The following is a 15,795-nucleotide window of genomic DNA, read 5'->3' on the forward strand; positions in this document are numbered from 1 at the left end:
CCGTTGGAGAATATTCCGGGTGCGCCAGAGGAACGTTGTTTACGTTCCGCCCGTACTGCCAATAAAAAGGCTGTTAAGAAAAAGCTTGAGGTTGAATTCTTTGGTCTAACAATGTAATTACAATAAAACGATGATGGTGCGGGCCAGATTTAATTAGTCTGTTTCGTAGTGGGGAGAGATATCGTCCTTTGCAAACTTGTGCAAAATAGGGACACACCTGCCTACTGTTGTTAAATGTGCTGAATTCTAAACTATTAGGAATAAGTATGGCTTTTCTTCATAACATATATGTTTATGTAAGAACACAGCCCTCTGTTCTTTCCCCACGTGTAGCTGATGCATTTAGTTTATCTAGACTATTAGACTTACTCTTATAGCATTTTTAGAAACAAACCAAGACTCACTGTCACTTGTCAACTTTCACCCTGAATTAACTGTTTTTCCGGAGATGTTACCGTTTTTGTGCATTGAACAAAATTCTATACGACATAAGGGTCAGGAGACACAAATCATGAAGAAAAATTCACAAACAAAGGACGTTGACATCTAGGAGTTATTACGTTTTTTGTTCCAGTTCTTTTAGGATTTCCACGGTCTGCTCTCCATTTAAAATACATAATATAAATATAAAAGCAAAAACAATCAAACATTCAAAACAAGTTGGTTTTAACTAGCTGGTTTGAGTGAGTATAAATGCATTTTTTCAGCAAGTCAAAAAAGTTACTTGAACATTAAATATACAATTCTTCATAAAAAAAGAGACAACTTTCCCAAATCCAAATGTATTTCATACTTCATCAAATACAAGTATGTAATGAAAATAAAAACATTGTAAAACAGGAGTTACACATGGCAAGTAAATACACATGGAAGATAAAATATACATAGATAACATAAGAGAATATTTTTGTTTAGGCAATGCTACAGAGCTGCTCTTCAACATAAAATGAATAAACTATTTAATATTGTGATCGGACACTTTCATCATCTTGTTTATCTCAAAGTACGAGTTTGTTTTCAGTGAGAGTTTCTGCAGTCAGGTTAGTACTTCAGCTCTTCTTGTCCATGGAGTCTTTGCTGCTCTCAGCTTTATGGTTCAGCAGCTTAAACAATTTCGTGGGCTTGAACTTCCCTTTTGACTTTTTGAGCTCTTTCAATCCTTCTTTCTGGATCTCTGTGGAGAGATGTCATAGTTAGGGTCAGCAGAACACGAGTCAGCGTTTTCAAAACTGTCTTGTAGGCGTTTTATAGAGCATTATGTGTTTCAGAGAATCCAAGGCTACATTTGCTGTGCCTTCTTCACAAGCAGAGAGGAGAGTAAGGCATCGACAGGAGAAGTCACATCACACTGTGACATTTTCTTTTTTTTTCAATGGGGACTTTTTGATATTAAGTTTTGTGTTCACCTTTGTTCTTCATCATGGCTTCCAAAAGCATATCTTCTTCTCTTTCCCTAATCAGAAAAATGAAAAGTTGCATTTTGAATTCTCAACATGAATATCTATGACTTCCCGATGGATACTTTTTTCTCTCTGCACACCTCTGCCTGTCCTGATCCAAGCTGCTGACGATCTGGTTCCTCCGGTCGATGATGGCGACCAGCTCATCCATCAGCTGCTGCTCTCGACCTCGATCCTCCTGACTCCAGTCGCTCACTGAATGTTGAACAAAACAAAGCGCAGCATGTCACGTCTTTGCACTGCATTGACATTCACCGCATTCAGGGAACTGAACCCAGTGAGGTTTTGGGATTTATGTCTTGTTCCCCTTAACACAAAAGGCAGTTTCAGGTCAGAAGGTGAAACGCACAGACCAGGATCATTTAAACCTCTGGAACAATTTGCCTTTAGAAATATGCTTATTTATAGTGTATGTGTGATTTTCATCAGGGTAACAACTACAAATGTTGGATCTATTGATGATACGGTTATAATCATTATCGATCCCTGAGTTTCCTCCCAGCTATGCTGTTGAGATAAATAATTGTTATTTTTGAAAGTACTGCACACAGCAACACACTGACCTGGTTTATTAAGGATACATCTGAGCTCGTACTCCACATCTGCCTGTCTCTCCTCCAACTTCTGCTGCTTTGTCCTGGGAAAAGGCAAAACACACAACAAAGACAAAACGTCTGAAAAATTCAAGAAACACTCGCCTAACATTTTGGCTTGCGGAGCGGACAGCAGGACAAATAATGGCGCATGCTGTACGACTCATAGGCGGAGCAAAAATCCTCGTCCTGGTCTAGTCTACTTACAGATGGACCAGCTCAGTGTCTCTGCTCATCAGAACGTGTCTCTCATGGATAAGAGAGAACCACACCGTTAGCATTTGTTCCTCTTCTTCATCTAAAGCAAAAAGAACGGGTCATTGGAGCAAACACATATTACATAGTAATGTAACTCTTACATAGTATTTATACACTGCATTCACAAAAAAACAGTGATTTGGTGGCAGCCAGTGAATCATTTTGGTTTGAACCAGTAAGAACAATTTGCCGAACCGTTCTTGCTGTCTCTCAGATTCTCCTCCAGTTCGACTCCTCTTTGTTCCAGAGCCTCCAGATGTTTCTCCAGTTCTCTCATCTCCACCTGCAGGTCCTCTGTGGACACATCCTGGTCTGTCTGCACCTGTCCAGCAGCATACAAGTCTCAGTAACATCTCACACTCCAAGAATTATGCAGAGCTTCTGCAAAACCAAGTGTGAATAATCGCCACAAGGATTTACATACACTCGCTAATGACTGAACCTGGTGATGAGGGCTAAACTAGTCTGTGTCTTTGCAGCCAATCCTTCTATTGCGGTTGAATACGACGCAAGAGGCAAACCTTTTAGCAGCACTGTGCATTTAGAATATGAATTATATGAATAAGTAGAAACATTCATTGAGTTTTTCATATTATTAGTTGTCTTTGGAGTTCTAAATCCAGCCATTGTACCTTCCTCTTGATGAGTGGGAAGCCATGTTCGGGGGCGGGGGTCCGCGTAGAGGGGAGGGCCTGAAAGGTCTTTGATTTGGGCATCCCAGGTTTTCGATCAAAGGGATTCTCTCTGCAGGCCAGCTTAAAAAAAAACAAAAAAACATTGTTGTGTTCAAGTATTTAGTCTGTGACTGCAGAAGAAAACGTTCGTATTAGATTTCATGAATAACGGTTATCTCTTTCCGTACCTTACTTTGACTTGACACGACCTGGTCAGACTCATTAGCCTCCGTGAGGTCAAAATGCAAAAGGGAACTTTGAGAGCGGGCAGATGTGATAGCTGGCACAGACAGACTTCTGGGTAAAATGTGACGCTGTGCTTCTTCTGCAGAGTCATCTTTTGTGTTTCCAGTTCCATCCAAATCAGATAACAGTTGACTTGTTTCTCCAGCTGGTTCACGTGAAGCTCCCACATCATCAGGTGTAGACTTAGCAGCAGAATCTTCAGCATCACTTGAACAAACCACAGCATCCGTGTCCCCCGATGTGTTTTTCCGATTGCACCCACTCTCTGAACGGATAGCTGCCGCTGAGGGCTCGGTTTGGTCGGCAGGCTCAGGCTTAGTGCCGCCTGTCTGAGTGTCCTCATCCACCTCCTCTCTAAATGGATTGGGAGGAGGCACTCGGGGCGTGTTCCAGGGCCTCCGCGGGTTGGAGACAGATTTGGATCGAGGAGCGGGTAGCGGAGGTGGAGCGGGAGGCAGTTGTGTCCAGGGTCCGGGGTGGATGATGCTCATCCACGGATGGTTGGTTTGCACTTTACGGCTACCTCTGGTTGGGCTGGTGCTACAGGGGGAAAGACAAGAGGGGCTTCAAGAGATTACTCCACATGTGAGGAAGAACTTCTGAGGAAATCAGTAATTATTATTATGATGATCAATCAAAGCACACTGTTTGATAAAGCTCCTTTTATGTGACGTTTAAGATTTTGCCAACATCCATTTGTTTGAGTTTTAAACTTTAAAATTGTGTTCCCTTTCCTAAGATGTTTATATAATATTTTTTTTTGTATTATTGTCAAACGTGAATAAATTCCTAACTGGACGTTAGAGAGGTAGCTTGAGTAAAAGAAAAGAGATGCTTGAAAATCGAACACAGAAATACAGACGATGATAAAGTACACTCACATGTGAGATGAGTTGGATGAACATTTCTGGTTCAGGGATGAATTGCCTGCATGGAGAAACAGAGAGAAAAACAAAAATGTGAGAAGAAAAAGAGAAGAGCACATCAACATACAAACATGCAGAGATTAGTTCAAACAAAAACTGATCAGCTACAGTAAAAAGATGATTTTTCACCTGCAGCAGGGGAGCTGTTCACGGGCTGGGCAGCTTTGGTCCTGGGTGCAGGAACAGGGACCGCAGAAGGGTCCAACATCCGCCTGGGTGCTGGAACCGGCCGACTACTTCCTTCCGTCACTCGTGCACACGGTGAAGAGAGCTCAGAGGGCCCTTGAGTCTTGAGTCCAGCTTTTACAGCTCCTGTGACGGTCCTGTCTTCAACACAGGGTGGAGGAAGACGAGGAGGCGCCGGTTTCTTCGCAGTGCACTTCAGTCCAACGGTTGAGTCTTTGTCTTTCAGCTCTCTGCTCCTCTCCTGCGTCTCCGGTGTCTTACACACCAGTCTGTCCTGTGACTCTGTTGTCTCAGTGTAATGAGGGATGCTGGAGATAGCCGATCCACCCAGAGAGAAATAACCTGCCTGAAACTTACATTTGGTCCGATCGTCTGTGGATCCAATTTGCTGAGCGAGGTCGACACTCGTACTTTTACCGTCTGTAATGTGGTGAATGCAGATCAACGAGCCGCCATCCCTTCCCTGTGTGTAAGACTCTGGTAAAAGAGTGCTGCGGCACACTTTGCACCTGGAAGACAAACTCTTAACGTATATCAACAGGAAAAAAAAAGGTCATCCTATAATTTACCTGCACTGATGTCTAAATAACTCACGTGTATTCAAATTATTATTATATTATAAGAAGATTCTTTGACAATTAAAAACAGAAAAACCACGGCCATGTACAGATATAGTGAGTAGGGATGTCCAATGTGACCACAGTGGTCACTTGAAAGACATTTGCTACACATTCCTATGTGTGAACTGCAGCCCGACTCCAACCGGATCTACACAGTCTGGATGGATCTGGATCCAGACAGTAACAAGTAAAAAAAACTAAAACAAAAACCCAAACAAAACAGCTGTTACCTTGTGAACTGTGCTGTTACCTGAAACAGCTGCGATGGTAGACCTTTCCGTCGGTCAGATGTCTCTGTATGAGGTGGACAGGCTTAAAACACACACTACACACTGTCCGTGGCCTCGTGTTGGATAAACGATCTTCTCTACCGGTTTCCAGATCAGACTGGCTCTGAAAAGAGAAGAGAAAGCAGCAACTGATACCGACAACCCAGCGGCTGAGATGACAAAAAGGTGTGTTCACAAGTGCAAACATATGTGCGTTCAATTTACCTTCAGGCGTTTCAGGCCATCGCGAGTTTTACTCTTTGCGAGGTTGTTTAACAGAGTGGCGTGTGATGACCTATAACTGGCAAGACCTGCTGCAAAGTCAAGAGAAGATATGCAAATGAACTATAACGTGCTTGTGAGAAATAAACCTTAGCTTGCTGGTTTTCTGCAAGTAGCTCTGAATTAAAGCAAGCGCTATCAAAGACAACAGAGGCATTGTACTCAGCATACCATAAGACTTCCTGTTGAAGAAGTAGTAGTACTGGTAAAGGTAGGTGATGACGCCCAAACGATCCGGCACCTTGGTGGAAACCATGTCCTCAGGGTCCAGCAAGGCGGGGATGCCCAGCTTCCTCTCTGCAATCGCAAATGCCTGCAGGAAGCCAGAAAAGATGAACAGGAAATGAAGGTGGAAGACTGGAAAGAGGGAGTCGCACCAATATAAATTACCCAGAAGTCTTTTGTGCCAGTACTGGTTCATAAATGCCAAGCACAGAGTTGAGAGATACATGCTTGCATTGTGATCCGAGTGCAAACCGTGGATGTAAATGACTCACCATCTTGTTATTTTGATAAACATCATCTTTGCAGAGGGAGCTGAAATCTCTGGAGCAAGGTGAGGAAAATAAAAGAGATTGATTAAGTGATGACAAAAATAAGACAAACAAACAGAACAGTTGCCTCTCGGTGAATGAGGGTTAACCACAACAGACACAGAGAAGCACTGGCACAAGCTAAATGCAGTTCAAGATCACAGATTCAATTAGATGATTCAAGTTCATCCTTTGGATGTAAAAAAAAAAAAAAAAAAAAGGTAGAAACAAACCAACTAATCCCATTAAAGTGGACAAGAAGAGAGACTAAACAGATTAGACAGTGTGCAGGTCCTGCTCTGCTCCAGATTAGACAGCACATGAGTCAATCTGGTGCAGCCCGAGACAAGAAGACAAAAAAAAATCTCCGTACAGGACAAAAAAAAAACAACAACAGACAAGGACAAATGTGTTTACAATGTTAGATGTGTCCTCAACATGCAGCACACCTACAGATCAGACCAATGCTTAAACGGAATAGATGTTTGCACTCCATGAAACTACTGGTCTACTTACATCAAGTCAGGTCGGTGGTTGTGGATGATGGCACAGAATGCGAGTCCGTCTCTGAACGACGTTGACATGTTCTTGATTTCTACATTGGGGTAACTGGCGCACGTGACGCGGCACCACTCTCGCACGGCCCTCGGCGATGCCATTTCTTGGGTGAGATGTGACATGTGGACCGGCTGAACATCGCACTTTATATGTTAGAGGGGGATCAAAGAAAGGCAGGTTGGGCATTGAGGAGGAAACGAGCAGGAAACGAGCATCTACCCATGCAACTTCTTCTTGCAGGAAACCTGCGGCCGAACTGATGCACCGGGTTGGTGAAGCAGCAGGGAGGAAGGAAGTTACATGACGCTGTCAAATACAAACCGAGGTGTCCGCGCGTTAAAGCTAACGAAGCGGCTTCACCGCGGCTCCCCTCACTCACAACAACGCTGCGTCACTTTTCAACAATCACAACAAAGGAGGTTCTGCATGTGGCGAACTGTCGTCAAAAACAGACGTCTACGGTGACCCGATGACACCCGGTTGATTCAAATAAAAGCAGGATACTTTTTAAATCAAATCCCGTTACTTGCTGTTGTCCCTTCTTGTTGTGCTCCACATTCAGTGAAGTGCACAATAGCTGTCGCTGGAGGGAGACACAGAGCTGCTGCCTCTGTAATTAGGAAGAGGAGGTTTCTGGTTACAAGATGATTTATCTTATTGTTATATTCTCTGCGTGGCGGACAACTATAATAAATCTAAATTAAAAAAAAGGCAATTAACAATTTTAACTGCTGTTAACAAATTAATAAATAATCAAAACGTATATGTATTAGCTTCATTAAAACATGCCATTTGTTTTTTTCAATCCTTCTGCTCAGATCTTGCTAATAATGATCAATGAAGAGATCTCTTGATGTAAACAAATCCGCTTTAGGCAACAATGTTATTTTGTGAGGTTTGGACAACACGTCAGTACATGTTTAAACAAGTATTTCTGGTCAAACCTAAATCTATTCTAAAATAACCCAAATGGCGTGCTTTGATTTTGAAAGAATTTTACTCCGGTATGTCTCCGTCTGTGCGCTTGATTCAGCTCTCTGATCATAGAAATTAATTAGCTAGAATGGTTATTATTAGTATGGCCCTATTTACACTTATAGATAAATTAACAAATAGTCAAATTTGGGGCTAAAATGCAATATTTGGTCATTGGCGTTGACTTGGCATATTATACACAAAATAATAATACACAATGATGCACAGTCATGTTTTCAACAGACACTGCACTGACGTTACTGTTTCTAATGTTCAAACGTCTCTTCTATATACTCCAGTTCTGTGTCTCTCCTGCCTCTACGTGCATGTGTGTCCCTCGCGAGACCGACGCATCTCATAAATCTCGCAGTGATGGCTGCGCCGCCTGACACGGAGAGTTTGGAGTCTCTTATCAGTGAGTGTTTTAAACTTATTGTACCGAGCAGGTATCGTCCAGAGAGCCGGACACATGCGAATTATTATCCGCGAGTTGTTGTAGATGAGATGACAGCTCTGCGCGTGTCCCAGCAGAGCGGACTCGGACCCTGTCGCCACGTCCAGGATGCTAACCTAGCTCCGGAGCGGCTGTGCCTGCTAGCTGTCAACACACGATACAGACAGGCGGAGCTTTAGCTCTGCGGCTCGATAGCTCAACTAGTTAGTGGGCTACGAGATCACAGGGGGGGGGGGGGTCCATTTTTAGTCACATAGGTTAGATTATGATTACGGCAAAGCTATGGCCTCGTAAGAAAGTTCTAGACGAGACGATGACACGGTGCGACAGCAAGCTAGCTAAAGCGACACTCTGCTAGCACATTACATTACAGTCATTTACCGTTAGCAGACGCTTTTATCTAAAGCGACTTACAATAAGTGTACTCAACATAGGTATTCAAGATAACTACTAGTCACCAGAAGTCATAAGTGCATCTCATTTTTTAAACAAGCATCTAAGAGCATAAACCAGAGCAAACGTACAGTGCAGAAACAAACTAATACAATAAGTGCAGCAAACTTGTGCACCGTCTCTGTGTTTATCTGCGCGGTGGCATGCTGGGGTTTTGAGACTTAATGCATTTTAAATCATGGTGTCACTAGGACTTCCTTAGGTGCTAAGACAACGTTAAGTGAAACGCTAAAGCGTTTTGACTCAACATCTGTATCTATAAGGTGAAGGTATGCTGGGTATGAATATTGAAGCTCCCATATTAACAACAAGCACTCAGTTGCCAGTTTAGCCACTGCTAGTTAAGATAATACAAACATGACAGTCAAATACAAGCTGTGCAGTAAACCCTCCACCCTCATGTAGGCTATACAGTTTTTGTTGGGATATTGTATTTAGAGGTGTTTCAAAACTACAATAACATTGGAAAATGAATCTCCAATAACATTTTGATACAAAAAACTTTATACAAAATAATTGTTGGTCGGAAACTATAACTGAACAGGTAGAGATGTTCACTGTTAATTTCACAATAATGTTAAGTCAATTCAGAAAGAAATCAATTTAGTTATCGCAACCTTTAACACTAGATGACTGTGAATGTCAGTATTGATATAACTCAATAATGCTGAAGTAACATCGATCACCTCTGTTGTCTAATGTCACATTTGCTAACATTTCAGACAAAGCCACAAACCCACTGAACAGAGACACAGACTGGGGCAGCATCCACGCCTTCTGTGACCAGCTCAACAATGACTTGGAGGGGTAAGAGGAGGTCATTAATTTATCTGGTTGACGTTGATTCAAGTTTATAAATCCTGGAAACCATAGCTGTGGTAGTGGACAGATGTTCTACCAAAGAAGGATTTCCTGTTGAATTAGAAATCAATGAAATCCATCATCTTAAAAGTGAACCGTCAATGCAAATGAACACATTTTATTCAGTACCTGCATGTGTACTTCAGGTGCCCTGGACATTCACTTTTGTCTGTGACTTGTGTTCCAGGCCTCAGCTTGCCACCAGGCTCCTGGCCCACAAGATCCAGTCTCCACAGGAGTGGGAGGCCATGCAGGCCCTGCTGGTGAGTTCAGATCTGAACCAGGATCAGATTAGTCAGAATCAGTGAGCTAATCGTATGGGATTTTATTTGTTTACATTTTCTGATTTGAAGATGTTTCACTGCTATAAGATAAGAACTTTGAGCAGATTTCACCCCAAAAAGAACCCATGTGCATGTTAGGGTTTCAAATGAGCCGGTGTTCCTGAATGCATCTCAGGAATGTACAGTAATGTAACAGAAAGAAACGGTCCTCAAACCTAAATATGTTTGTTTAAATATGTATTGAATAGTTTGACGTGACGTTCCTTTCAGAACACGATGTATCTGTTTTCAGATTGTTTCTTTTTTTCCATTCCTAATTCTTGCTTAGGTTCTGGAGACGTGTATGAAAAGCTGCGGGAAAAGGTTTCACGGCGAAGTTGGCAAGTTCCGTTTTCTCAATGAACTCATCAAAGTAGTTTCTCCGAAGGTAAGGGTTTCCCCCAAGTGTTTCTCTGAGTGCGTCTATGTTTTTCCGCTTTATTCTTACACGTCTGTTGTGTGTAATTCACTCATTGTTCTCCTCAATGCTCCACTCAGTACCTGGGCTCACGGTCACCAGAGCCGGTAAAACAGAAGGTTCTGGAGTTGATCTTTAGCTGGACGTTGGGGTTACCTGATGAGGCCAAGATCTCAGACGCCTATCAGATGCTGAAGAAACAAGGTAAGACGTCACCAGATGAATGTAAAGTTCATTTTTAAGGTTAATCTTAAACAAATTACTGACATGGTAATAATGGCTAAAACATTTTTACATTGATGTATAATAATTAGAAGCATTTAACGTCTTTCTTTTTGATATTCTGTGCTTGTGAATCAGGTATTATTAAACAAGACCCAGAGCTGCCACCTGACAAACTGCTGAACCTTCCTCCACCCAGACCCAAGAATGCCATCTTTGAGGATGAGGAGAAGTCAAAGGTGAGGACTTGTCTGTTAATAATCACAGTTCTTTGGAAAGATGCTTTCCAACATGACCTGAGCCACTTTCTTACAACACTGCGCATGCTGTCATTACCTACGAAGCCTGTTCACTCATTGTTCACCACGGGATCTCTGGCTGTCTGCTTTGTCAGACGCTGTCTCGCCTGTTGAATAGTTCGCACCCCGAGGACCTCAAAGCTGCCAACAAACTCATCAAGGAAATGGTCCAAGAGGTAAACCCGTCTCCTACTCCTTTTTAATACATCACATTCTTCTGTTCTACATTAACTGCACCTCCTGCAGATAAAGTCGTGTGTGTATAAGAAAGAGTCAAATATCAGAGTGCTGCACTCAGGGCGGGAACATTAACGGAGTGAGGATAATGGGGTCGGTTGCTTTGGAGGGTTTTGTGTGTCGGTGGCAGAATGACTCGGCAGTCCTGATTTCAGGGTAACATGAACTCTGTGTTCTCCCGAGACTTTTTATTGAATGGCCTCTCTCTGACCTCGCTATGTTTTTATTTGATGTTTCTGCAGCTTGCTTCATGTATGATCATTTTCATACACTTGTTTGTGCTGACACCATGCTATGTGTGCCGTTTGTGAACTTCTCTCTTTCTTTTTTGTTTTCTGTTGCAGGACCAGAAGCGAGCAGAGAAGGTGTCGAAGAGGGTGAACGCCATCCAGGAGGTGAACGAGAGTGTCGCTCTGCTGACTCAGCTTCTGCAGGACTATGACGGCACCGCCGACAATCAGAGCAACGCTGAACTCCTACCGGTGAAGTGAAAGATGCTTTCAATCAGCGGGAGATTTAGACTGTCGAGAAGACTGTTTTTAAAGTATTTAAAGCCCCTTTCCATTACTGTAATTTATTAACGTACAAAACTATTAATATGCTCTTCTTAAAGCCACCAGACTTATTTCAGAAAACCGTTATTTTACCGCCTTGGTCGAGTTTGAAAGAGACTGAATAAGTAAAATAGAAAGAAGTAACCGCTGTGACATTTACTTTGGAGGGAAAAGGCTAAAATATCTCTATTGTTTTGTGTGATCAGGACCTGTACCAGCGCTGTGAGAAAATGAGACCTACACTGTTCAGACTGGCAAGTGATACGGAGGACAACGACGAGGCTCTGGGTGAGCGTTCTTCTCATTCATCGGTCATTAAACATCAAGAAAAAAACCCAGAATGATCACTCCTTGTTTATTTGCTGCAGCACGCGAAAAGCACACAGTTCACTTGTTCAACTGAACCCAGTCTTTGGTATCCAGGACTTACATTTTATTTTCTGCCATTTGCAATTCATTGTAAAATATTGAAAAAACACCATATGTGGCTAAAATACAGATGATTGCAGTTGGCTGATAGGAGAAAGTTTGCGTTTGTAATACTTTTGAGCGTTGTCCCTTTAACCTAAGCTGGAAAGATGTATTGCGGCGTCGAAGCTAAATTGGTAGCCGCCCACAGATGCCACAATACATACACACGATCAACCCGCTGTCCGGTTATTTAGTTTGTTGAAGTTACTCACTGTTTGATGACCCTTGGTGGTTCGGGTGGTCCCGAGGTCGTTTGAATGGTGTACTCGATGTTGAGATGAGCTGCTTTGGCTGACTGTAGCGTCATAAACAAAATCAAAAACCCAAAACAAACCGGCCTTTACAAAAGGTACAATTCAGTGGCGAAATAAACTAATTTGTCCCACCAAGCTCACCAAAACATGCAGCGGTTGAAGACCTTCTTCACCTCATTTTTGGCACACCTGCCTTCAATAATAGCTTCCAGAGACGTGAGGTCAGGTGACGCTGTGCACTGGTTTAGCACCAAAACCACCACTGGGTGCTGCTCTACTATTTATATTGAGGTAAATAAAAACAATACGAAATGATAAAAGCTGGCTAGAAATGGCTCTAACGAGATGTTTAAATGAGTCCACCTCCTGCCCAGCAGAAGAGACGTCACTTATGACTGATATCACGACACTGAAACCAATGCAGAGCATTTTCTCCCGTCTTTCCACAGCTGAGATCCTGCAGGCGAACGACAGCCTGACGCAGGTCATCAACCAGTACAAACAGCAGGTGAAGGGGGAGATAGTGAACGGCAACAACACATTAAACACACAGAGGACAACAGGTGGGTGAAGGCTGGAGCACAGGAATACATGACAGGGTAATCAATCGATTGGTTATAGAATTGTCAGTTTGAAATAAACTGTCTCGACTCCGTTTCTCACAGGAGGAGGGACGGCACTGCTCGATCTGTCAGGATTGGACACGTCACCGCAGTCGCCGCCGTCCTTCCCAGAGTTCCCCACTCCGACAGACAACCTCAACGCCCCTTCGCAAGAGATGGGGATGAGTCTGCTGGACGACGAGCTCATGTCACTCGGTAATGGCACGTCAGACACCACACACACACCGATATGTCTCTAGGAGTTGAAACACAGTCCTAAATAGCGCCACTCTTTGTGCATCCCACAGGTTTAAGTGAAGGAACACACACCTCGAACCCTCCCTCGCAGCCCGAGGACTCCACCGCCTGGGACTCCTTCCAGGTTTATTATCATTCATCTGTCAAACACGCACAACTTTAACTAAAATTCATCTTAACAGGCATCCTCGCGACATCTATTCCACTATTTCTCTCATGCTTTCTACTTCCAGTCCTCTGACAGCATAGACACAGACATCCCGACAGCACCCAGTCTCCTCCTGAGTCCAGACCCCCCCTCCTACTCTCAGCCCCTCTCGTCTGGCTCCACACCCGGGAGCTCCGCTCTGGACGAGCTGGGCAAGACGCTGATGCAGCAGTCCCTGCCTCCAGAGGGCCTGCAGGTCAAATGGTATTTAATAACTGACACCACTCGAACATTACTTCACACTCAAAATGTTCCTCAGGCGTTTGATTGAATTGTTCCTTTATCTGCTTTCAGGGACAAGCAGCAGTGCAAACCAACTCTGAGGGATCTCCAGAGCAAGTCTGGGTGCAACATCACCCCACACCCCATACCAACCTTCGCCGCTGAACCGCCCGCACCTCTCGCCAACTCTCAGCCCCGCCTTGCAGCCACGTTGCTGGATATGTCCCCGACTCACAGCGAGACGCTGCCTGCAGACGTCCCCCTGACTGATGTTTTTGTACCGCTAGAATCCATTAAGCCCAGTAAGTGAACCTTTAATGGCCGAATGCATCTCCCGACCTGGAAGAACAGATGATGTACTCTCCTCCTCCTCCTCCCCTCTCCAGGTAGTCTGTTACCTGTGACTGTGTTTGACGGACACAGTCTGCGGGTTCTCTTTCACTTTGCTCAGGACTCGCCTCCCTCTCGGCCTGACGTGCTGGTGGTGATCATCTCCATGTTGTCATCCGCTCCCGTCCCCGTCGGCAACATCGACTTCCAGACCACGGCTCCGAAGGTCAGCAGCAAGAAAGTTCAAGGCCTTCGCCTCCCATCAGACTATACACGGTTAATCTTGTGAAAACTGAACCACTGCAACCGATTTACTGTCCGAGTAAGAATGTTTGTTTTCATTTATCAACTGTAGTCTATGGCGGTGAAGCTTCAGCCCCCATCAGGAACGGAGCTCCCAGCTTTCAACCCCATCCTTCCCCCTGCTGCCGTCACACAGATCCTGCTGCTGGCAAACCCAAACAAGGTAAGCCGACACGTTGCTTAAAAGAAAGCATGAAGCTAAAAAATACCCCTTAAATACTCCTTAGTCGATTTTAATTGGTCGTTTTGGTCTTAAGATTTCTTGACAAAAACGACACTTAAATGACTACGGTATACTGCCACGAGTCGAGACAACTGTGGAAGTCACAGACTGTTATGAGTCTGTAGTTAACCCTGTTCTGTCTGAGTAGTTCTTCTGACAACACAATAAGTACAGAGGCTGTAAGATCTCCGAGTGTTACAACTATGATTCAATCCACCTCTCTCATCCTGTGTGTGTCTCAGGAGAAAGTGCAGCTGCAGTACAGATTAACCTTCACCATGGGAGAGCAGGAGCACAGCGAGAGCGGCAGTCTAGAACAGTTTCCTCCTCCAGAGACGTGGGGGAACCTATAGCACTGACACACAACCACAACCCGACAGACTCTCTGCTTTCAGACTCCGCCTCCTCCCGAAACCACCTCTCCAACTCAAACACTCTTTGTTCGCCCGTTTTCCTTTTGTGAACACGTTGTACTTTTCTTTGATCACGTTCATGCGCTGTTAGTGTGTGTATGTCTCGTCATATTGTTTCTAAACAGACATTTGGGTGTGCTTGATGTTTTTCACTTCACAAAGTCGGTCTGAATCACTCAGCGGTTGCCTCTGCATGCTTTTCCAACACGGCAGACGATGGCTGCTAAACCAGCACACAGAGAGAGAGGACGTTAGCGCATCACATAGACGCAGCGCATCGTAGTTTTCAGAACAAACCTATACTTAATCAATCGTGATGTGTATTTTGTAATTCCTTTCGCAGCGACTGAGTTGACTTTTTGATTTGCACAGAGGATGTTTTGATTGTACTGCTATGTCTGTTTCTCATCTTGTGCAAAGAACAATCTACTGTAACAGTCTGCATCATCTGCCACATGTGCCTTTTTGTTTTGGCGGTTCTAACATTATTTAACTTTTCGTGTGTTTGGATGGATTTGTTTTTCCTCATCTGTTACACACCAGTCACATTAGGTGTGTCTGAGATGATGTTCAGCTACATGATATCCTTAAATTCTTAATATATATATATATTCAGAGCATTTTCAGCAGGCTAAGTTACATCTTTGACTTTTCTTTATTTAGCTTGTGATTTAAGTTTAAAATCTGCATTTATTGGGTAAAACTGGAGCGCCGCGCAAAGTGAGAGGAAGCCCGGTGCTCCGAGCGCCGCGAACAAGTTCAACTGGTTTCTACAGCGTGCGATGCATGCCGGCCACGCTCAACACTCCCCCCCCACACAGCCCCCCCCCCCCCCCCCACAGGCTCCCAATCACATTCCGCTGCACTAATCTCCAATACGACTGCTTTGTAAATACCAATGATGGCAGTCCTGTTATGTACATTTGACTTGTGCAAGAGCATAATTCTGGTGAAATATTCCAAATGGGTAATAAAGGATTTTTCTTGGTGACCTGGAGGCCTGTTCATTGTGTTGTAGGTGACCGAGTTTCTCCTCTCACCACATGGAGACTCGTACACTACCCATAGCTGCTGTCAGCCTCTGTGATTTAGTGTCAATGATTTACAGAC

The 15,795-nt window shown here is 43.9% G+C and overlaps 2 protein-coding genes across 3 annotated transcripts; one reads left to right on the plus strand and one right to left on the minus strand.

Moving 5' to 3' along the window:
* Nucleotides 1-788: 788 nt before the first annotated feature.
* Nucleotides 789-6,706, minus strand: LOC306786759 (MICAL-like protein 1; the record flags this gene model as incomplete). The annotated part of the gene is made up of 15 exons (XM_079281606.1): nucleotides 789-1,174; nucleotides 1,407-1,453; nucleotides 1,541-1,655; nucleotides 2,024-2,097; nucleotides 2,261-2,351; nucleotides 2,507-2,633; nucleotides 2,944-3,066; nucleotides 3,174-3,771; nucleotides 4,113-4,158; nucleotides 4,287-4,852; nucleotides 5,214-5,356; nucleotides 5,458-5,546; nucleotides 5,686-5,827; nucleotides 6,012-6,060; nucleotides 6,564-6,706. 15 exons carry the CDS (start codon nucleotides 6,704-6,706, stop codon nucleotides 1,050-1,052), a joined length of 2,478 nt encoding a protein of 825 aa, XP_079137732.1. The 3' UTR covers nucleotides 789-1,049.
* A 1,246-nt stretch (nucleotides 6,707-7,952) lies between these two features.
* LOC306786760 (ADP-ribosylation factor-binding protein GGA1-like) lies at nucleotides 7,953-15,670 on the plus strand (the record flags this gene model as incomplete). Of its 2 annotated transcripts, XM_079281607.1 has the most annotated exons (17): nucleotides 7,953-7,995; nucleotides 9,210-9,294; nucleotides 9,536-9,611; nucleotides 9,961-10,059; nucleotides 10,170-10,293; nucleotides 10,450-10,550; nucleotides 10,706-10,786; nucleotides 11,192-11,329; nucleotides 11,608-11,689; nucleotides 12,576-12,689; nucleotides 12,792-12,944; nucleotides 13,037-13,110; nucleotides 13,220-13,398; nucleotides 13,489-13,718; nucleotides 13,803-13,972; nucleotides 14,102-14,212; nucleotides 14,515-15,670. In XM_079281607.1, 17 exons carry the CDS (start codon nucleotides 7,953-7,955, stop codon nucleotides 14,623-14,625), a joined length of 1,971 nt encoding a protein of 656 aa, XP_079137733.1. In that variant the 3' UTR covers nucleotides 14,626-15,670. The 2 variants fall into 2 exon arrangements, 1 of the variants encoding a protein (XP_079137733.1); XR_013772502.1 differs by lacking the exon at nucleotides 14,515-15,670 and having other exon boundaries at nucleotides 13,868-13,972; nucleotides 14,102-14,210.
* Between the last annotated feature and the right edge of the window lie 125 nt (nucleotides 15,671-15,795).

Source organism: Melanostigma gelatinosum, assembly GCF_949748355.1.
Source record: "Melanostigma gelatinosum genome assembly, chromosome: 13".
Lineage (NCBI taxonomy): Eukaryota > Metazoa > Chordata > Actinopteri > Perciformes > Zoarcidae > Melanostigma > Melanostigma gelatinosum.